This window comes from Lepisosteus platostomus, chromosome 21 (assembly GCF_059453375.1).
Source record: "Lepisosteus platostomus isolate fLepPlt1 chromosome 21, fLepPlt1.hap1, whole genome shotgun sequence".
In the NCBI taxonomy this organism is placed as follows: domain Eukaryota; kingdom Metazoa; phylum Chordata; class Actinopteri; order Semionotiformes; family Lepisosteidae; genus Lepisosteus; species Lepisosteus platostomus.
The window spans coordinates 15,971,391-15,996,185 of record NC_142631.1 but is presented as its reverse complement, the minus strand read 5'-3'; the positions used below and the strand labels follow the sequence as shown (position 1 = coordinate 15,996,185).

At 38.9% G+C, this 24,795-nt stretch overlaps 1 protein-coding gene across 2 annotated transcripts in view; it reads right to left on the bottom strand.

The window, feature by feature from the left end:
* Positions 1–24,795, bottom strand: part of psmb7 (proteasome 20S subunit beta 7) — a 36,357-nt gene that overhangs the window by 573 nt on the left and 10,989 nt on the right. For both annotated transcript variants that reach the window (XM_088615324.1, XM_088615325.1), the window contains exons 6-7: positions 15,675–15,733; positions 591–742 (exon numbers count right to left, since the gene is read on the bottom strand). In XM_088615324.1, coding sequence (XP_088471450.1) covers positions 591–742; positions 15,675–15,733 — 211 coding nt within the window. The remainder of the gene's footprint in view (positions 1–590; positions 743–15,674; positions 15,734–24,795) is intronic.

The following is a 24,795-nucleotide window of genomic DNA, read 5'->3' as shown; positions in this document are numbered from 1 at the left end:
ACGATTAAAGTAAATGTTTGCACGTAACATGCGTTATTCCCTATATCATTTATGAAATCTAAATACAGTAGGATCTCGACATCTGCGAATTTAACATGTGCGAATCTGCTTGTTCGCGATTCGGTCTGGCCACTTGAGCTTGAATGGAAGAAGAGCGCACTCGGCAATGGTAGAGGAGTGGACTTGGTTATTTAAGAATTTGGCTATTTGTGGCGGTTCTGTGCAGTGAACCTTCACAAGTGTCGAGACCCTGCTGTAATTAAAATGTCACACGAAAGAGCTGAACCTTTTTAGACCTTCTGTAATATTTTGAAATAATACAGGGCCAGATTTTATTTTGTAATACCCTAGTAGTGAGTGAGGAGCCTAGATTTAAGCATTCAATTCTCGAAGGTGGCACAAAATATTTTAGAAACCTGTTAACAATTTCCACTTCCATCACAGAATCGTACAATACAGACCAAATGCATTACAATCTCACCATGCACCTTCTTCGTAAGTTAATGTGGAGAGAATCAGGCAAAAAAACATGCCATTACAGGAAAGCATAACCGTTTTGAAATATAAAATAAAAATAAAAGGAATCTCACCTAACACCCTTTTTGTTGGCCTCATCATGAGGACGTAAATAGTCAACTTTGCCTTTAGTAATGACACAGAGATCAATATTGCTGCCGGAGCCTAAGTCGTTGAAAATTCCTGCTGCAATCGCATCTCGGACCAACTGCTTTGCTTCTTCCTCCTAAGAAACAGACAAAATAAAGTTAACATTTATGAAACCTCATGAAAAATGCCATAGCGTGTTTAGATTGTACTGGAACAAATACAATTCTGATCATCACTCATCCATGCACTTCCTCAGTTCAATTAATTCAATAGTTAAGAGCTGGATGATTCTGCCATAAGTGATAGTAAAATGTTTATCTCATTGTATTTAGCATGAAAAATGTAATAAATTAACAATGATCTAGTTTTAAGGGATGGGGGCAGGTGGACCACGCAATGTAATCTTGAAATGTACATGAATTATCTTGGTACACTTTAAATGTTGGCTTAAAATACAAATTAATGAAAAGTTTATATGACTAATTTACAAGCACACAAGGGAAAAAAATAACCCTTGGTTCAGTTTCCATCAGTGCCAATTACATTAAAATTTAATACTGCTTATCTATTAACTTAGATAAGGGTGAGAAGAAAAAAACGAGGCAAATATTCATTAAACCATGAACTAAGTACAAACTATACAGCACTGGCTCAGAAGGAAAATATCAACTTAATTTGTCCTGGTATGCATATTTATGAACAATGGATTTAATTCCTGTGTAAGACGAAAAACTAGATTTCGAAAAGCAAGGGCTCCCTCTGTTGACAAATGAAGTTAAAAGCCCAAGGTTTTTTTTTTTCCTGCCTATCCCGCCTAAAAAACAAATAAATATAATGCCAGGTGAAAACAGCCAAATGTTAAAGTGCTCACGACTTTATGATGAAGACAAATCAAACAGATCTGCATTGTTACCTGGCAAGAGTATTGTACAAATTATACAACACTTAACATGCTTACCATTCACACAGTTTTACACAGAAGCTTAAACCCCCATTGTCCGATTACAATAAAGGTACATTAAGTGCTGAAGATCAGAAGGGTTACAGAGAAGTGATGTGAAAAAGTATTGAACTAGCCACATCTACAACATCATTCTTATACATCTGTGGAATCACAGCCTCTGCAAACGGCACATTAAAACTAGGAACCAACAATTGTTCATCTTTTTATCCTCTCTAGTTTAAGTTGGTAAACTCGGATTCCTGCCCTTCCCCATCATACTGTTCACACGATCACGACGTGATCACGTGGGTCACTCACCCTTTTCACACACTGCAGGGTCCGCCGTGCCTTACAGAATGAGCACCTATCAGTGCAGCAAAGATCACAGGCAAACCAGCAATATCTCGACATGTGCTGTTCCACAGCAAACTGAAGATACCAGTACCCCAAACCCAGCTTTACCTGACTTGTTAAACAATGGCATGTCAAATAGATGACTTCACCTAGTCTTCTAGGTTGATATTGATGTATTAATATGAAGAAGCAGGAGGTCCTTAACTGAAGACTTAAGGACACCTGAAGAAGGCTCCACGGCCGAAACGTTGCGTTTTCTCTCTCCTCTTTCTCCTTTGCAGCCTACGCATGCTGACGCAGCTCCCCACCTGAACTATCATATTAATATTGGCAGGTTAATAGGCAAATGAAGAATGCTCTTGTTTTTGGTGGCACACACCGTGTCCGATAACGGCTCTGCGGCAAAATGTCGATGTTTTGTGACATCCATCACGATATTTCGTCATTTGCAGCTGCGCGCCTGATCACAGTTAAAGACAACCTGTATGAAATCAAGATTTCAAGAAAATGTTGCTTAGAATTTTATCATATCTGTACCAACATGGCATGTCAATTAACACGCACACTATGAGCCTATGTTTATCACGTCACACACATTAAACATGAGCTCAAGTGCACAGTTACTACTTTGTTACTCTCCCCATTATAAATTCTGCACAAACACTGATCCCTGATACACTTGACCAGTTTTAATCTTCATAAATATTTGCACAGATTCATAATGACCTTTTTGAAAAATGTATACGTTTTGCTTTGTATCCAGCTGTAATATGACTAGTCTGAAATGCTTCTGACTATTCTGACAGACTCGAGGGAAAAAAGAAAATGTAAACACTGTAGATAAGCAGTGGTGAAAGCAGGTTGAAGCGAATCATTTAAAATAATTAAACATTGAATATGAAGTCCTTTCACGATTGGACGAAGCAATCTTTGGATTAATTCCAGCCTTCTCCCCTGCTACAACTGTAGGTTTACTTGAAGAGAAAAAAAATCTAAGAAACCATAAAAAGTTCAAGAAAATATTTTGAGGTTTGAATCCTCATTTTAAATCGGGGTTTTTCCTCTTTCAAAGTTAAAATAATATGGTCAACCAAGGCAAAAGTGGCAAATAATCCTGTATCTTCTATGAGTTATTTTTCCCTATGCATTACATTCTACGTATTCAGGCATCTTTTACAGGAGTGCTCCAACTTCAGCTCTTTTGAGCATTCCCAGAAGGGGATCTTATATGTATTGTTCAATGAGCTGCCGCTGGCTACACTTTCTCAACAGCTTAGATCTCATAAACTATTTAGGTAGACACTTAATTCTTGCAGATGACTAAATGCCTATGGGCAATAGTTTCTTAGTGTAGGTAAAGGTGGCCATAACTATAAGGGCTGACTGCTAAAATTAACGTTTTCTTATAAAAGTCACAGTCTCACCAATTTGTTTAGATACTGTTTCATGCAATTTAAATTTAATGGAACTAAGGCAAAATATTTTATTATCGCCGTTGCTGGGGAAAAGCCAGTCGAGCACTGCCTAGCCTAGATATACCCACAAGACTCTTCTTTATGAAGCCACTGAGGTGCTGCAAATTTGTTTTGAAAAATGAGTACTTTATATACGACTGTACAATGAATATTCTCTTGCTTGAACAATAAAATCGAACATTTCCAGTTAATCTCTGCCATTCTTCTAAATAAAATGACGGCTAGCTTGCTAGTCAAAACAATAAAAAAAACATACTAAAATGTAATTGTTGAATATGAATGTGTTTCATTTATCATTTTAATCCATCTCTGTGGGCCACCACTTCAATTTATGCTGTCATGACATTTTTCACACTAAGGAACTCTTCTCAATGTGCCTTTCCTCTGGCTCAGTACTCTCTAGGGTAAAGAATTTGATGACAACATACTGTTTGATATTTGGTTTCAATATTTATTACAGTTACCCTGAAAAAGACCAACCTAAATAAGCAACAGTGGAACAAAGCAATCTAGAATACTCTGACTTGGCCATCGAAGGCATTTCATCGTATACCAAAATGAGCTACGAAATGCCTTCTTGGTATAAAGTTAAGAATTTCTGCCTTAACAACCCTGCACATGCTTGTACACCGAAACAGTGGCCTTAAAATATATACTGTGTATTAACAGATTAGAGTGTGTATGCCTGTTTGAACTGCATTCTGCTTTTGTTGACTAATAAAAGAATTTGAGAAAGGAAAATATCTTTATTTTGTTCATTTGCAGTCATGCAAAAAAAGGTTTTGAGGCTATTTTAAAATTGTTTCCAAAATGAGTGTCTCGCAACAAAGTATTACCTCAATGCCGAGTTTAATTTTCATTGACAATTTATTTTATTGATTTTTTTCTAATTATTTATCGATTGAATTTGAATTCTATGACATCTTAAGAAGGTAAAACAAAGCCGGGGAAACACAGGGGTTTTTCACAAACATGGACATAATGCTGATGCAAACACGTGTGAGCTGAGAACTGGAGACATTGTTTTGGAGTAACGAGAAACATTTGGTGCACACCCCAGTCTAATGCTAAATATATAAAGAAAACAAAATCAGACACTGGAATTCTGTTAATGTGGAAGAATTACGAGAATTACAACTGCTTACAAGACAAAAGGAATTGAATATGTACACAAGGAGCTTTGCTTGCAAGGAAATGTTTAAATGCTCGTATTTGGAACAATTACACCCCTTCTCAACTAGTCCTTTGACCCACATTGTTACGTAGTTACCTGCAGTTTAAAGACTGTTCAAGTGGGCCTAATGTGCAAGTGGTCATCTGTAAACAGATGGCAGCATTTTATGGTAGATGGTGTGCACCAGATCAAATCACATGTGTATTGCGGGTACAAAAAGAGTCCAGCAATCCCAACTGTGTTACAGTCTGGGCAAGCAGACCACGAACCCCATGTGTGGACTATCTTTAAACTGACGTCCAGGGATTCCATCACACAGAACAGAAAGGAGTTGGAACTCGGAAGACAAATTATGTGCATCTGTGTTATCAACTTGTATGTAGAAAAAAAGAGATGATCCTAAAGTATTAACCCTACAACTATACTTAGACTGCGGTTCGAGATTGCGGGGGAAAAAAGGCTTTAGTTCCACGTCTGCCTCTATTTTCAAGCGACTTTGCAGTCATATTGATTCTCATAACCCGGCTTTATGCAAAAATGGCAAAAAAGGGAAAAAATGTAACAAAAACGTTATTGAAAGACGGCTATTTTCCCATTTGAAATTTTGAGGACCACCGCCTTGATGGACCTGACTCCAGACAGCCTGTGTTTATAGCACAGAAAAACATTGAATAGTTTCTAGAAGCCTGCTTCTAGTAACCTGGGAGGGTAAGTCTCCAGGGTTCCTCGCTTTCGTCTTTAAACGACTTTACACCAAGAGTGATGTACTGTATAACCAGTCAGCTGTGACAAGCATCCCTTTATAGTGCTATCTGTTCATTTCCATCACTGCATCACACAATGTGTCCCAGGACTCCAATGTACAAGTCCATTTACTGGGACATGACAAATGGGCAGCGCTTGTGAAAGGCACAAAAAGGTCCAGACTGGCCACGTAACAGTCACAGCAGCTGCAATTCCACACTCTGGGACAAACCATCCCCAAGCAAAGTTCATTAGACTGGCCAATAATGTCTCTCCTTAAATGCTGTCTTAGGAATAACACGGCATGGGACAGAATAAATAACGCAGAATGTATTTCGAATGTGAAATGGGGTTTGATAAATTATTTATTGTATGGAAGACTGTCTCCATTTAATATTGAATCTGCTCATAGCATCCTTAAAAGATGATTTATGTGCTGTATTGCTAGTGCACTTTATAGCAACCCAATGTAGCTGTATCGTCTATGGAGATTTAAGGTAGTAGTTTAAACTGTCACTACTGTATCACAGGACAAAGAGAATGAATTAAATCTTTCCTTTGGAGAATTGCAACAGCATTTTGTTACATCTTAGAAACTGATAGATTACCATTATATCCGGTGAGATGTGGGTTTTGATTACTTCTAGAGACGCACAACTACTAGCCCAGTTACTTAAGTTTTACATTATGACCCGAGAACACCCCTAGGCCTTTGCTGAGAAAGAAAGAGCACAAAGCACACACAGCAAAATGTGAACTCACATTCCCATTCTAAAATGCTTGGTAATACAGAGGCATTTGCAGTTTGGAAACTGTTTTTCCTTTACAAATTGATGATAACTCTACTTCACCTCACTATGGGGAAACAGTTTTATTTGGACCATGTTGCACGTACTAAATAACAAATAAAAAGCTACTGTTTTAAGTATCAGAAACTAAAAATCCAGCCAACTTGTTAACAGGATATCATTTAAGGTATCATTCTTTTCAGACAAGCCAGCATGTGTATTCTTTCTTCAACTGCAAAACCAATATTCAGAAAATATTACTGCAACAAAAGTGTAATCCTCAAATTGTTTTTTTTTTATTTTTTGGGGGGGTTGAGAGGAGTCAGGGAATCAGTCCCAACAAGATTAGAATTGTTTTATTTAAAAAATGAATTAAACTAAAATGATTAAAAAAAAGACTAATTTCTGTGGCATTTGGACTAAAAAGGCCTCGATTTCCCTGGAAAGGACAGAGTTATCAGTCACAGTTCATTCACTAGGATTTATTTAGCGCGTTCAATTGGGCCGGGCTTGCTTTTTTTAGCATCTCCTCCTGTTATGCCCACCATTTGGTAACAGCAAATTACTGTTCATCCTCATTCAGTGCTACAACCGCGCTCCAGCCCTGGAGAGATGAAGACAATATACACGTGTCCTCTGAAATGTGCATTGTCAAGCCATCTGCTTCTTTTAGCACTCTGCACCCAGAGCACAAAACGGCAAAGCTGTTGTGCCGGGGGGGGTTGGGGGACTGACATAGCTCAAATTAATACCGCTATAAAGCTGCTGCTGTGCGATGAGGGTTCCCCTCATCCACTTCAATGGCACTCTTCCAATTGTGCACCTATTCTAGCAACCCCTGACCAAAGTTGAGAAGTGGCACAGCCTAAACTCAAACCAGTGACCCCCTGCGCCATAGCATGCCAAGGCTTTTAATAGAAGAGAAAAGCCATGCGGAAGCCCGTTAAATAAAAACTCCCCAGTCAGACTTAGAACTCGCTAAAACGCTGAACAGAAGAAAAGAACACATCGTGAGTGAATGCTGTATCTTCGTTACATCCTTGGAGAGTAAAAAAAAGAGGAGTATCACAGATGTCCAAGCATGCTCCCCCAAATAAAAGCTGTAGCACCACAGGAAAAATGGCTAAGCACTAGTAATTAAAAATGTCAAATTTAAGGTTGATCAACTACATATCTGCTCATGAAATTACTATGCATTTCCGACAAAACAAAAGGCAAATACTTTCATTGTTATTATTGCTACAAGCAGTGGTCTTAATTTGCAATCTGTCAAAAGTATTAAGTGTGGTCTTTTCAGTAGTCCTCTCCATCCACGATCCACCTCAGATTCTTCCATTAGAGTACCACTGCCCAATACTAGTACTGCAGTACTGGAGTAGTTCTCTCCAACTGAGTACTGACAAATTTGCAAATGGTTTTCTGCACTCAGAACCCAGGACTGTGCGTCACTTTCAAGACATAGTCTGCTCGTTATTTTGCTCCAAAGTATTTTAAAACGGTTGTTAAGAGCTGTTGAGAAATTCTTTCAGCAAAGATATCCAGGAGTTGGTGAGAAGACACAAACCCAGGATCTGGTGCTGGTTTCAGGATAATTGCTGACCTTGTTCTACTATTTTAAAACAGGTTTTAAAGTTCTAAGCAAACAGCTCAGTTTTAGAGCTCAAGGAGCAGAAACTAACACAGTTCAGATGGAATGAAAATCAGAAGAGATGGGAGGATTCCAAGACCAGGATTGGGGAAAAAACAAAACAGAGGATTACGGTAATATAGGCTCAGGGCACAAATACACACTGGATGGGACACCAATCACTGGACACAGCAAAATTCTGTGCAGAATACCTGGCAGAATGGAAGGCGGGTAGAGTCGTTTTGCTGTGATTCTTATAGGGTTTGTGTTGCGTCGATAAAATATACACATATGCAGCTTAAGCAAGTTTTTACTTCTGCTTCTGATTGGTCATGAATTCCACTTGTGGTCCACTACAAATGGTAATGCAATAACATAAAACAATAAATGCTTGTAAGAGGGCTTTAGAAATTCTTTTTTAAAAAACATGTTTCAGAATTTAAATACTTCACGAAGGCTAGATGGCACGAACCCCTCATTTAGTATGAAGCTAATACCTACCACAGAATATTAGCCTCTAATTTGAGACTAACAGCTAGGTACTAGAGAGCAGCTTGAGGCAAAAGCGATACATTTTTTTGCCGTATGGTCTAACCGTGCAGTCTAGCATCTAAAAATATCAACATTATGTACTACATACTTTCAATGTTAATGTTTTCATAATTCAAACCTAATGCTACACATGCTAATATTGGTCCCTGAACTACACAGAGAGCTATATTTCAACAATACGGATATGCATGAAGTTACCAGATATGAGCACCACACAAGTACAAAAAAAACCTCTTAATATTTCATGCCAGTATTAAATATGCCAGAGCTTCTATTCAACATCTGCTGTCTTTAGGGGAATTTAACCCCCAGGAGACCTGTTTGATCTGTAATAGGGTAGTATACTGAATTAATCACCAGTTTATCTTATTTTTTAATTAAAATAACAGTTTCAAAACACCACTTACATACATTTCTAATATTCCCTTACTTATTGTTAAATTTGTAATGGCGAATTTTGAACATGAAACTTTTGAGATCTATGAAAAGTCTTATTAGAAACCATAGAACACAGTCCTAGATATCAGGACACACATGTAGTTATTATCCATAAAAGAAAGCAGATTCATCATAGAATTCAACAGTACCATAAGCAAAGTTTATCCGATTGAATAAAGAGATATATTGTAAGTTTATCACAGCTAAGCACTCTGGACAAAGAACTTCAAGCAAGCGGATACTTAACCACTCCCTTGTCTCAAAACAATACAAAGACGGTCATTGTATTATGAATTTTAAAAAAAATCAGAACCAGAGAAGGACACTCAGGCCATATAGCCTATTATACTGTATGTAATTGACCGAAGGATCTTATTCAGCCACATACAAACTTAAAATAATGTGGCATACTCTACAAAATTAAACTTAAAAAAAATGAAAACCAGAATGAAAGATTATGCAAGTAATTCTGGGACACAGCCACAGGTCAAAAGTAAAAAAAAAATATAATTTGATTAAATCTTATGTTAAAGACTATAACACGGATGAACTTCAGACATTAGCTTTCTGGAACAACACTCCAGTTAAAATACAACACTACAGCTTTTCTAAGGCTGAATGCAACCGAGCAAATTCTGAGTCACTGATGGGATGCAGGCATAGAATCTTTTTCAGGAATTCCACGAAAATGGAATCAGTTGAGGAAAGCCTGTGTAACATCCAAGGGCGTCCTGTTTTGACACTAGGTTTAAAACTTTGCTTAAAATTTGCACCGTCAACATTTGCTTCATGCAGGATCTGTGGGTTCAGTGCATTATAATCTTTTCTCCGATACATAAAATAAGAGTATACGTGCACTACAGTACAGCAGCAACACTGGGAAATCTTCTCTTTTAACAATTACTTTCGTGTATCATTATTAATATGACTGTTTTTCACAAGAAGTCTGTATATGCCTTAGTTTGTAAGCCTCAGAGTTTTATCAATAGATCCTTTGGACTAGTAATTATCAATGTTTTGATGTAACAGGCTTTTGTCTTAAAGAACTAAGAAAAAACTTTGGTGAAAATTATGAACTATCACAAGAGAATCAATTCAATAATAATACCCTTTAAAGTAATATGGTTACGGTTTCATAAATTCTACACCACCTTAGTTTATTTCGTATGGTGTGTTTTAAAAGGGGCTTAAGGCAAATTCATAAACCTAAGGTCACGTTCCACAACAGTGCTATAATTTGAAGATATATACTATGGTGTAATTCTCTTTTCTTGGAAGAGAAAATCCCTCAACATTTCGTTATGGTCCTCTCGATGAGTGGAAGGTTGGAATATTTCTTTCTACACCTCAGCTGCACAGTCAAACAAAAAACTGGAGCGTCTCGCCACACAACACACACATTACCAACAACGTACCAATACTCAGACAAATTCTCTAACACAACCTAGTAAAAATACGTTTGAATGTGGTAGAAATACAAAAAAAAAAATCTATCCTAGAAAAATAAATTCTAATGCCCTTTCAGCATTGGGCTATAAACAATGGAACTGGTGATCTTCTCATGAGCACACCAGTTTGTCATCGACTTCCCTTTTTCTCTGCTGACTGCTGTCTCAATTCAGCAGGAAAACCTCCCAGTGAGTGGTCACCTTCCCACGGAGTCATTAAATCCCCCAATGTCAGATGGTGGGATTAGCCCGCAGGCTTCCCCACCTGAGCCCTCTGGCACAGACACTGGCAGTTTAGATCAACATCACAAATAAACAGCAAATTCATATGCAGCTTGTCATTGTACCCAGGCTCGCCATCAGACAGATGTCACCTAAGTACGATTGATGGCGAGGGGGGAGACCGGGGGGGTGGGGGGGAGCCCTTGATGAACCTAATGCTCAACTCAGCATAGTTAAAACAATCAATCTTGTTAAATTTTATGACTAATAAATGCAGTCTACTATAAAATGAATTCCAAGGACAATGAACCGCCATTATTGTCCTATTCAACCACATCACAACAAGCCAGCGCCTCACAGGAAAAAAAAAACTTAAAAAAAAAAAATAACACTTCCATTTCTGGATGAAGCAACTGCATCCGTATCTACCCAAGTCTGCCCACACTTAAAGGCAGACCGGCACGGCTTCCCTCATACCTAACCGTCTTTGCGGCTTCTGTTTTCGTGCATTTCCAAAACCAGAAGGAAAGATTTTATCCACCTCTTTAGAGATCTCGATGCTAACAAAAACAGCAGAGCCTCGGAGATCAGTGCTTGTGAGTAATACGTCATCTCTGGTATTCCCTCCCCCCCTTCCAATTTTTAAGTTTAAGGTAGATCTATAGCTGCCCACATGACAAATTAATATCATTCTGCAGTAGTTGTTTGGTACTTGGCATCACGGTTGTGAAGTGGCTTCAGGCCTTCAGGGCTGAAACGGCTCACATCTTCAGCAATCCATAAGTGTTCCTCTGGAGGCCAGCACTCTCCCCGTGATGAAATATGACTTCATAAATCAGGCTGCCGAAGTGGCACTCGTGCTCTTCACCATCTATCTTTGCGGCTGGTCTCTGAAGGGTGTTGGGTAGAGCTTATATCTCAGTGGAGCAACCAGGGACCAGGCCATCATATAGCTGGCATTGACAAAGCATGTGCTGCTTCGAGCCTAAAGACGAGGCTAAGGCAGTCCAAAAAAAAAAAGAGAGGATCCTGCTGGTGCGAGTGTGCCTCGGGCAGTAGCAGAAGCTGGAGCGACTCATCTTCAAACGGCAGTGAGCCAGGGCTCTAGGAGCCTGCAGAAACTGGCTAAGCCCGAGGCCTTCATTTCGTTGAGTTGAACATCTTCAAAGTCTTGAAACATAACTGTAGGGCACAGCAGCTGCTATGGCAGATTTGATCCCTCTCAGCTTTCAGCAGCTCACAACTTGAGATTCGTGCAAAAGAATTCTTCAAGTTGCCATTATTGCCTGTCACGGATTTATAAATATTGTGCGCTATCTGCTGTGGCAATCCTCTCATGGGACTCTGAAGTGTGCCAAAAGCATAACAGAATGAATAACAGTCCCATTCTTCAAATGAATGCTAATTTTTTTTTAAAAAAAAAACTTTGTTCACATATTGATGCGCCCGGCAATCAACTTCAATAGCACCAACGATACAGCAGAGAAGGGAACCCCGATTATTTTTTCAACAGTATTCAAATGCTGCTTTCATTAGACTGCATTAATTAGATTCCTAATGCTAATTTGCAAGTCGATACCAGAGGCTCCAGGACAGTTTGCCTTTGAATTGCACCCCTGTGATCTCGGGGTCTTGCAACACACCACAGCCCTTTGCCAGTGCGAGCCAGGCTTCCTGACAATTAGTACAAAAGGGATTAATGTTGAATTTGATAGATAAATTATTCATATTCTCCCAACTTAAATAAATCATAATTCTAGAGGTTTTAACTTTTTACCCTCCTCATCAATGTAATGCATTACAAAAGTGACCAGGATGATTTTCTACACTAGTTTTCCTTCAGCTACAAACTAATAAGTACAAGGTGTTGTGCAAAAAAGGACATTCTTGGCATCCCAAGTTAAAAAAGTAATTCAGCACATTTTTTCGGCTACGCTTGACTTTAAAGTCAAACATTTGGGACAAAATGGCGGTTGCTAAGAACGTAAAGTTAGATGTTCCCTCATTCCAGCCCTTTCGGTTCGTGCAACAAGGACTGTGCTTGTTTGTGCGCCATGATACCCAAGGAACACAAGAGTTTCAGGATCTCTGAAACACTTCAAGCTACTGACTGCGATCACAGCATCATGACCTGCTGTGCCTTCCAGTGAAACCTGACTGAAAATACTGGCATTTCCACTGCTCTCAGCATTTGGATCAACTCACCTGTTAGCAGGTATTTTCACTCATTAAGTCAGTACTTTGTCTATCCTGTTGCAGGCTAAAAACACTCAGAGGCCTTAAGCATCAAGCTAGAAGCCTGAGATTAGAGAACTCTGCAAGGATCACACTATACGGTAAGGTGTATATTAATTTAAGACATTACTGTATTTTAATATGACACTTTTATAAATCCAAAATTTAGCAGGACTATTACTCACAAATTCCGTAAGAACAGGTGCGCGAGTGAATTCTTGGCACGCCCCTTCGGAAAGGTTGCCGAACCCCGATTTACTATGACTAAGTAGATGTACTGAAAACTGCAAGACATTACAGCTAAAAAAAGTTTTCTGGGTTAGAATTCAAGTGGCTCTATTCCAGTTGGATGCTTAACACATGTAGGGAGAAACGTCCTAGAGATTTTCCACGAGAACAACAATCACTTCCGAGCAATAATATGTATATTCCAACATTTTAATACGATCCTGCTCACAAGTTAAAAAAAAAGAAATATCAAAATAGGTCATAACTGCATTGTCATATTACAAAATATTTTATCACCCTCATCTCATACGAAGGCGGGTGGAAACTATGAACCAGTTTTTGACTAGATGATTTGTTGTACGGATGTGTCCTGCTCGATCATATTTTGTAACCGAAGCAACTGTTTAGCAAAGTTGTGACAGCTTTGAACATTAACTGCACAGGTGTAGTTCAGTTTAATTTATTAGGACCATACTGAAAACCTACAATATTGCAAAAAGCGCTGATCCCAAAGCTTTAGATTGCAGTTTCTAACAGTATATGGGCAACGCATTCCAAAACACCGTACTGCGGCAATCAGCACCTCTTCGTGCAGCTAAATCGGAAGACTTGGCGTTTACTTCATAGAACTATCATCTGCCAGGCACTGAGGCATAGCCCATCTGTTTTTCCCCCAAAATTCCCTCCAAAACTACAGAAGTGAAGTATCTCCCGATAGTCAAGTATCTCTACTTCATAAACCAACACGTGAACTTTTTCTGCATCGTTTCAAAATGATGATGCTACTCTGGAAATGTCCAGTAAGAAGGTCTTTCAAAAGTTAAAATTGCTAGAAAAAACAGCAAAGATACCACCCATGCCCCCCCTCCTGCAACGTCACAGTTACGCCACTTGATTTACGCGACGTGCATTTAAACAATGCTAGTCACTACCAGAAGTGTCGGACCCGATATCAGAAGGAAAACAAGTTGTGAAATCATTTGATTTTATCATGGCATACTTAACTACAAAAAACCACTGAGGAAACTTTAAACCAAGTTTTAAGAGAGTAGCCAGCAGCTATATCACCCTGCAACCCAGTGAAACTCAGTAGGTGTGAGCCTGGTCAGTAGCTGGATGGGAGACCTCCCAAGAAAGCTAGGGCTGCTGCTGGAAGAGGTGTTAGTGGGGCCAGTAGGGGGCGCTCACCTTCTGGTCTGTGTGGGTCCTAATGCCCAAGTATGGTGATGGGGACGCTATTATGTAAAAAGGGGCCATTCCTTTGGATGAGATATAAAACCAAGATCCTGACTCTCCATGGTCATTAAAAAAGGCTGATATCTAATTTAATGCACAATTAAGGTGGAATACAACAGATATAAAATTGGACAAAATGATTTCTAAAGAGCAGAAAAAGTTTTTGGAGAGGAGGACCAAAAAGACATGAAATATTGACACAAAAACAGGCTTACTGGTGAATTCTGGTTTCTCATGTAAGGTTAATTTCCAAATTGGATAACAGTGCTTTGTTTATCCTCAATTTTTTACTGCTTCTCATTGTGAAAGTGGATTCTCAGTCCTCACCAGCACAAACACAAAACCAGTTGAGACCAGTGGTCTATTGGTTCCTTTAGATCATCAATATTTAGATATGATCAAGTGAATGGTTTTCCTAAAATGGCTTTATACTTCTAAAATGGACAAGATCTAAAAGCTTTAAAAGTGTCAGGGCCAATGTTAGTATCTTAATTAAATTCAGCAGAATGTCATGGAAGTTCAGGAACTATGGACAAAAGTTTTAAAGCACAACAAAAAATAAAACTTAGGAATGGTGTATGTCAGATTAACAAAATTGGACCCGAGATTTCACGCACTTTGCAAGAACACCTTTTTCTTGCGATACAAATGACAATTTGTTCTTAATAAATTCCGCAAATAATTATGAAAATCTTATAACTGATAAGGAAATGAATATTAATTTATCAACATCTTAAAGCCTGCGAAGGACTGAGAGCCTGTCCAATGTGTATCAATGCTTCCTGGAATAGGCTCAGGGCTACAAAGAATCTTCAATTTTCCTGGATAAGCGGTTATTGGAAGTGATGATAATAAATATCTTGGAGCTAAATATTTTGAAGACATTGCCAGCACTACAATTTTGTACCACGTTTCCAGAAGAGTTTAGCTTTCTATAACCAAATGTAAAAAAATCAGCCATTATCTACCTGCTTTATCCAATTCAGGGTCAAAAGGTGACATACAATAACAATTACTAGAACTCCAAATTCTGAGAACCTACTGTACAGTATAATCCATTCCTTTTCTGCCAGTGTATAATAACATCAAGTTTTCAAAGTCCCCACCTCGCTTTACACATTAGGTTCTTTTGTCAGTGCGATATCTGTCCTAAAACAGCAGTGTAATGTGTGTGGAAGGTATTTATGAACATCCATGAGCGTAGCCCAAGTTCAACATTCATAAAACTGAAAACCGTTTTAGAAAATGAAAAGTCAAGTAACTAAAGTGCATGGCATTAAACAGCAACAATAATAATAAGAATAAATTCCTTAAACTTCCATAGTGCTTTTGTGTATTATCCACTCCAAGAATTCTGACCTGACCAGCCACATGCCTGCTTCGCTGCAGGGCGATGTGGCTGCTGGGTGTATTACCAGTATTATTGGCACCATTAGAGGTGCAGCAATAATACCCCTGCTACAAGGCCACACCAAGCACAAACGAGCTTTACTCATTTAAAAGGAGTTTATCCCTCAAACTCACCATACAATACAGGGCTGGTCACACCATGGAAATAAAGACTGGTTTATAAGAAATAGGAAAAAAAAAAATTATATTCTTACCTCCATATCTTGTTTATATCGGTCCTCAAATACAGCCATTGCTGCCAGAGATCCAGAACCTAGAACAAAATAACATTAATTACTTGGCTAATAAACAGCCATTGCATTTTAAGTTTCGTTTTTCCAAACGACAGTGCCAAAGCTAGTTTCCTCTGTATATAACTGATGCCTTTTCTGGGGACACATTAACGAGATCTTTCTGCTTCCAATAACACTGAAATGTGAAGATACTGTAATGGACTGACTCCAGAACCCCGAACACAGCCGATCCAGCATTATAAGGGCATCAGTCTTTTATGGGAGCAAACCAGTAGTAAACGATAGAAATTTGAAACAAGTTTTAAATATTTTCATTTACACTAATAATACGTTCTAGTACACTAATGGGTCCAGAAAGCATGTACTGGATTCTGGGAGTACAGCACACCCACTGCAACAGACCGTGTGGCAGGTAGGAGTAAACCAGTGCATTTGTAGAAAACACACACCCCTAGGAGAGCATGCAAACTCCACACAGACACTCAAAATGCAGAACTGAAACCAGGACCATGCAGCTTTCAAGCAGCAGTGCTAACCAGAACACCAGTGTCATTATTAAATCTAAATACTAATATCAAAGAGTGCCTTCTTGATACACCTGCTTTTCATTAACTATAATAAATGCAAACAGAAATGTGAAAAACATGTTAACAAAACCATATTGAGAAGCAAATGCAGTACTCCATAAGTAAGCAGTCTTTGTTTAACCTAACTACTTTACTTAGGTTCAGGTATAACCTCACAAATGAATTTAAAAAATAACCCGTGATCCCAACATCTGACGAGAACCTTATAGCTATGGATTTGCCTTGCAGTCAAAAGGTCAAACCTGGAGAATGCCTAAACTTGAAACAGATAAACACATTTTTATGCTATTACAAAACATGGTGTGTGACAGTAGATAATGCAATTAGCCCAGCGTGAAAGCATTTATTTATGTCAAAGACTGAAGGAAAAAAAAAAATCTTTCAGGCATGTTTCCTTTTTATGTTGGCTATTAGACAACTTCACAGTGCTCATTTTAAGCTGAAAAACGAAGACCAACCTCCATTTTTCAATCCAATTAGAAGGAAGTTTTTTGGCATTTATTACACTTTATGGTGTTTTGCATACCTCTATCCATTTAGGTAGTCTGCAAAGAGAGCAGTAGTTCCATTTGCCGTGATTTGTGTATATCGCTTGACCACCTCTATGGCTCCATTCCAGAGGAGATGCAGTGATTAAGGAGTTTCAAATGGGATGCCCTGCTGTTTTATCAAGTCTGCTGAATCTATAATGAAATGAGTGGCTGACAGTGATGGTGCTTTGAGAAAATACATACTACCTCATCTGAATCATTTAAACAGACCCAATTATAGACCAGACCTAATAGGTAGAAACAGCACTTTTTAAAGAACACTAATCAATGAGTGTGGTAACAGTAATCTATTTGACAGAAACGCCTGTTAGAGAATATGGCTCTGGTTTAGGATCATTACACATTCTATACCCAATATATTATTGCAAAGAGAAAAGAAGCAGCAGCAGTGGGAAGCTGGAAGTCTGTACTGTATTATGGGCAATGACTGCTCATTTATGATGGCAGCAAAGCGCCTCATTCTCAATTTAATATTCAGTAGTTTGCAAAGCTTAACCCTCTTTCCCCCAGATCACGACTCAAAGAGTGAATGTAGAAATGCATACAATTCTACAAGGTGCTGTGAACTCGAATGCATACACAGAGTGCACAGAACAAGTGAAATCATGCAGCAAAGGGATAGATTTGCAGGGGATTTTTATGACTTGTTTTCTTAAGCAAAGCAGGGTTTTAATGCGTACATATAAACAAAGGATATACAACTGTTACACATCTATTATAACCAGGAGTTAAGAACTTTAGCAGTTGAAGCAAAATTTGTTTTAGTCTGTTAGCATAACAAACATCTAAATTGTTTATACATATAATTGTTTTTTTTTGTGTACAGCTTGTGAGAATGCCTTTTCTGATCTAAGTTTTTTTTTTACAATGAAATACAAGAAATCAGCTGTCCCATGTAGTAATGTTATTATATATTCAATAAAGGAAACATCTTTCAAAAATGACATCACTGCAAACCCAGAATATGACTTATTTTTAATTGCACCTGTATAAATGTAATGCATTAAAGAAACAGAACTAAATACAGTAGTCAAAATATTTTTTCTTTGCTTGACAGCACATTTTTTAAAACAAATGTTGACCAGTCCTGCTCGAATACTGCACAGTGAGTCACTGAAAGGACCGGCCACAGAAGGTCAAGAAGGCAGCAAGCAGTCCAAGTCAACCACTGCCAACTGCTCCAAGGCAAAGGGACAGAGAGAACAGACGACAAGAGACGAGGCGCCCAGGAGCTCCCAGGGGCTTCTGGGCCTTGTGATCATGTGGTAAGAAAAACTAAACAATAGTAAACACTTAGGAACAACACATTTCATGTAAACCCTTAACTGCTAAAGCATCAACTCATCTCTTAACTCTCCCCCCCTTCTTGGTTTGGCCAGCAAGAAGTATTAAAAAAAATACCTACAGAGGTTTCCCCAGACGTAGAGAGCAGCAGTTTTTTGGCAATGCAGCCTCCCCTCAAAAAAAAAAACCAATGATGCTGAAGTTAACGACTCTAAAAAGTTCATTTGCTGCAACTTCATATACTTAGCGTCATCATGTCATCTTGAGATTTAGAGGGGAAAAAAAAGGCAATTTTGCGATTTGAAATCCTTGTAGGATTAATGCTTCACCACCTTTCCTACGGCTGCTTCGCTGGAGAAAATAAATTCTTTAAAAAGCGGTGCCAAATCATATATAGCACAATATAGTTTTATTTTAAATTACATATTGCTTGAGAGCTTCCAGCGCCGTTGCCAAAGCAGTCTCAAACAAGCTTAGCGTGGGTTTAAACTTTGTTCTTTTATTTTGATGCTATATTAGACCTGCATAAATAACCATCTGCAGCACCTCAGAACTAATGACTACTGAGGCCTACTCCAAATCCCAACCCCTGGGACTCAGGCCATGCCAGAGGCCACAAAGTCCGTGAAGTAAAAAGGTTTGTATTTAGCAACAGTATTCTCATAAAGCCAGTCTTAGCCATCTGGCATGTTAAGCTCGTCTGTTTTCGGAACCACCCCAAGTGTCACTGGACAATGCCCAGAAAATGTCACCCATTCTTTAAGTACTAAGGACGATAATGCAGTGAACCTTAGCTTGTTTCTAATAATATCTTAATCCCAGACATTATTCCACAAAGTACTACTCGCACCATTCTAGTCTTTCAGCAAAGCTCAACATCTCACATCTTTGTAATTAAGACCCCATAGTAATTTCTGCTACAGTTTTTTCTATTTTTCCCCACACATTTTCATTGATAGTGACTTGTTTCATTCATCTACACAATAAAGGGTTGAAAACACTGTTCCCAAAAACTGATACAAAACAGCAGAATTTGAAGATTAATTCAATTTCAGATTTAATGAGACAAAACCTTTTCATCTATAAAAGAAAATACGACAAAATACCTCCAGAACCCTAAAAATGGTTTCTGCAACTCCACACCAGCAGCAGTCGTACATAACTAGTATTTTTACAGAGTAAAATTACACAAAAACATTTGCTTGTAAGTCTATAAATTTTAACATACTCCAGCAGAGACCCAAGTCTATCTCGCATAAAGATAGATCCCGTTATCTTGGTTGGTGCTCAAAAAGCAAAATAAGATTGACCTTTCTAATGCCACGATAATGCACTCATCACACTCATTAGTCTCGGTTTTACAGAGCAATTCAAATTGCCCTATTAATAATCGAATGAGGAACATTTTAACAACTCTGACAGCATTACCTTGCCTTGTGTGATTATCAGCGTTATTGGAACTGGATTCAGACAAGCATTTCTTCTGCCAGCGGGGCAAATTCCTACAAGAATATCCTTCTGAATCGATCCTGAAGATGGAGATATGTTCTGCAGATAGCATTCTGACTCAACCCTTGTTATGTGATTATTCCACCCACCTATTTTAAGTAAACAATTCTTGAAGAGTTGTCGTGTAGTGAGCCGAAGCCTGACTTGGCAATCACAGGGCACACGATAAGATACAACTGGGACAGGATGCCACTCCACAACAGGGTACAAACACAAAAGGGGAGCATTTAGAGATGTCAATTAACCCGGACAACATGTCATCGGGTTGGGTGAAGAAACCCAAACAAACCCTGAGAAAACAGACATCCATGTAACTCCAGACAGGCGGCATCGCAGACATAAAAATGAGGCTGCAGTGCTTAGCGCCATATCGCCCCTGACGTCCATCATTTGCTTATGTTGATCAAATACAGAGGTGATAATCTGGCTATCAAAGAACACAGCAAACACGTCAAAATAATAAAACAGTTTTAGCTGTGCGCTAGTGTACGCACCTACATTGCTTGTTATCTTACCAGCTTCAACCCACTTTATATTTTCAACTCAATATCAGCAATTTACAGTATATCAGCATTCTTTTTCATATCCCATGTTTTTTTCTGAGGTAGAAATGACAGCAGTGCTAGTCCTGATGGATATTCCAAGCATTGATTTTTTGTTATTTAAAAAGCCTTGTTAAGACCACTTTTGCAGCATGAGAGTAACGGGCCGTCTTGCCCTTTCCTTGGCTAGAAAAGTTCGCTGCTCTACTGTGAAGTAATATCAGTCTGTACCTATGACTTACTGCTGAAAGAGGCAAGACCCTTTGTTAGCGGTGAGATCTAAAGCGCTTACGTGTCATCAATGTGGTTTGAATTTTACATGTTGCCTGGAAATATTTTAACATGTCCCATTCGAGCCTCAGAGTTGCACACACACTGCCAATTGCGCATCACCTTGTGCAAAACAAAAATTTTCCCAAATAGAATCTCAAAGCAACGCTCACAACGACGGACAGAAGCGGCAGGTACTAAGCTGCACGCAGACCCAGCTCTGACCTCTCGCACGGCTCGCCCTTAGAACAGGCTGGGCTCTGTGATCAATGAGTCGAACCTGGGCCACGTCGCTAGCCAACGGCAACTGGGATTTCCCATGCGGCCACACAACTGACCGAGAGCCACCAAGGAGAAAGTGCTCATAGCCCTCAGGCTCTCAGTAACAGTCTGCAGTGCTGTCCGAGACGGCTTCACCTGTCTCTCCATCAGTGCTGGACTAAGGAGTGGGGTTGTGTTATGGACTATGGAGTGGATGGGTTAGAGGAGACTGTCAGCACTTCCTCATTCCTCTGTGTGGCGCTATGGGGTTTGTAGCTACACGCAGAGATATGAAAAAGACCTGACTGGGTGTGAATTAAAAAAAAAGCTAAAAAAAGCAGACCCATTGCGATCTCTCTACTGAACTCTTAAAGTTCCATCCCCCACCGCATGTGGAGAAGCGATTCTGTTTACTGCTTCATATGCTCTGCTGTTTTCCCCACTGTTTCACAGCAGTAAACATACGAGGTTAACTGAAGAAACAATTGGAACAATTTGACAAATCTTTGCTCAAATCTGGAAATACGTGCTACACCATTCTGATTTCTTAGTTTTGCATATATTTCATTAATGCAATACACGTCGAGGTAGGAGAAGGGACCGCAGACAATCCACAGGAAAAAAAAAATAGCATAATTAAATCTCATTGTATATTTGAAGCATCATTTTTAAATCAGTAATTCTTTAAATTACAACCATTCCAATTTTCTACAATGTCCTGCAGGTGTGCTAAAGTTCTGGAAAGGAAGAAATCCATCTGCTTTCTAAAATGGCTGTGCATACACTAACTTATACTGCATGTCCACATCGAAGAAATATCTGAACAAGACAATCTGATGTTGCTGCTCTTCAGCCCTTTCATCAAGATCATCATCCTGGCTACATTTCCAGCTTGTCAAAGTATTAAAATAATAAGAGAAACACAAATACCAACATTTAATATAAGAACAACTAGCTCGGCTAAAGATATCTTTTGAATCGGTATCACCCCAGGATCAAATCTATAGTTTAAACAGAGTTTCTTAGTCAAGTATCCCAGGAGGAATTGCGCTGGTCAGGATTTTCTGATCCAGTACCTGAACACTGCTGACTGTGGCCTGGAATGATGGATAGCATCAAATCTAAAATTATATTTGCATGTACTGGATAGACCTCCTGGGGTACAGCTCTGGATGAAACCAGTCTTTCTGAAGACACCCGCAGTGCACATTAGTGAAGCTCTTCTGGTCACAGTCCTCAGAAATACTGTAGGAGTCTTTCTTAATAATAATAAAAAATGCAGCATTTTGGCAGATACGTTTTCTTCCTTTGAAAGCCAAGGTCTGCTGGGCTGTCACTTCTGCATTAGGTATGCTTCTTATCGTATGTATACAGTACATTTCCATCTCAGAAAAACGAACAATTACATCAGTTCAGCATTACAGTAATTGTTTTACTGAAAAGCAACTAAAGTTGTTCTGGATGGATTACCTCAGCTGTCTAAACATCATTCTTAGTTAGAGACTTTTATTTTTTCTTTCTTACCATAATTGACTATTATTAAAAAAGAGGGCAAGAACCTAACTCATAACCCACATCTCCAGAATAAAGTGCATATGAAGTTACATGCTTCTACACTGGCTGGCTACAGGCATATTCTCTTTGGCTACATTTAGATAAGTCCTTAAAATACATCAGACCTTCACAAGAAATATCATAAAGGTTCTGCAAGATCGTTTTTTTCTAAGCTGTCAAAGAGGTCCGAATTACACTGAGCTCCTGCTTCCATCAAATTCACTGGAAAAAAAAAGATATACTAAAAAATGTAATTATTTCTATCAAAAATGAAAAAAACATTCTGTACATAAATACACACATATGCGTGCATGCAGATGTTTTACACAAATCGCCAAAAACCGATGTCGATTTTTTGCATAAATGTAAATTTTGTCACATGTTAAAAGTCCAGCATTCAACCAATATTTGAAAAAAGGCCATGAACATGACAGAACCCTGAAAACTAGAAATATAGGTTACTGCCATTATGGAACATGGGATTTAGTAACAATAACGGAGAATGATTTAGCTCTCAAGTAGAAGAAAGTTTTTTTTTTTCCCCGACAGTATGTTTCAGTAAGAAGCATAGCAAGTGGAACCAGATGAAACATTTTGGCTCTCATTAAAAGGCTTCACGGTTACCAGCAAGAAAATCCATTAAACTGTGCTCTGGCCACAGCTGTGGAACTTCACTACCTAATTTCACAGCAATGAATTCCAGCATTCGAACTTTTGCAAGGAATGAATTTACATGCAACTTTGATATTACAGAGATTTGTTAATTTTAAATTTCACTACCAATTATTCCCAGAATATTTTCACTTCAGGATTAAATTGCCATTTGTGGAATTGGGTGGATTAAGCCCATCATTTAACACATCCAGCGCACAATGACAAATTTTCGCTGTAGAGCTACAAAGCTGCTATTGAATAGGGTGTAAAAGATGACAGTCAGGTGGAAAATAAAATTCAAAGTTCTATCTCTGCCCTATGAGAACAAAAACGCCAGTAGCAAAAGGAAACTTAACTGATCTCGTATGAAGGTTGTCTACTGTGTTAGAACTTGAGCACCCCCAAAAAATGGTTATTTTCACGCACTTCAGTATTCAGTTTGTTCATCTGAAATACAGCCTGATGCTCTCAGACGAGTCGTGCACATTGTCAGCTGAAGTCTCTGAACCAGTTTTTGGCAGTACTGCCTTACGTGCACTAGAAAATGATGCAGGTAGTAAAGCATTAACTACTAAGAAACAAAGTAACGCTCCACGTTACATTGTTAAAGTCAACCATCTTAAAGGTTTTCCTTACTGTTAACAGTTGAATCAGAATTTGTCAGGCTGCTACAGACTTGATTGATTTTGTAGTTCCTCTCGCACACTAAGGAAGATCATCATCATCATCATCCCTCCAGACACCGGGGAAAGCTGTATGTTCTGCTACATCACCACCTGAATAATAGATGTTATGCTAGCTCTTGTTCTCAAATGCTGTCACAGGGTTTGGGGCCGGCATATATGCATTTAATAACTGCTTTTGGACATTTTTACAGAATGAAACTGAAAAATAAAACTAGCAGAAACAATCATCTGAAATAATGGTTGAAGGATGAAACATTTACAGCAGTGAATCATTAAGCACAGACTGGCTGGTTACAAAAAAGGCAAACTAGCCTCTTAAAAGAATGCACAAAGTGCACAACTAGTAAAATCTGACTTAACTTTGCAATGCAATGAAGTCCTACTTACATTCTTACTTCTTTTAGTTTTCTTTCTAATAACGGATTCACATATGTCCTGCCTACCAAGGTACTTTTTACCAAAGTAAAACTGAAAAAACTTTAAAATTATAGTCATAAGCTTGCAGAATTGATCCGCAGTTCTATGTATTTATCAAAGTATATAGTGCATAGAAGAAGTACTTGCACAAAAAAACAAACATTTATTGCTGTTGCTCGCTGCTGAACGTTCAATTTTGTAAAGGCTCCAGATCCGAGAGGTCAACAAAATGATTTCCGCACTTAGCTTGTGACCAGTTCCCAGACGCACAGGAGAAACGGAACAGCTAAGGTAACCTCAATTTCGCCGTTTTGTGTTTTAACAGCTCCTTTAACACGGGAAGCTAAATGACATCTCTTGGCGTGGAGCACAAACAATGGTGCCGGGGTCTCTGGGTAAGGAGTCGGCACGCCCCGAAGAAAATGCCACTGCGTCTTGCGATCGTTTTAATGAGGGCCTTTGAAAAGGGGAGGTTCCCTTAACTGGCAACCTCTAAATGCTAAGTAGCAGTTCAATTCGGTCACCCGGGTGCCCCCGCTGCCACCCCAGCCTGCTTCATATTCCAGAGCTTGCCACGATATCCGTGCGCTGCCGAAAGAGCAACATTTAGGACCTTCTAATCCATCAGTGTCAGATCTGCCTGACAGAGTGCTTATTCACACTTACTCATTGTTATTCAATTTGCTGCTTGTTCTGGGGAAAAATTTGGTGCTCTCCACAGCCCTATCGATTGGGATCATTTTTCACTGCTGTTCCTGGCTGAGAGG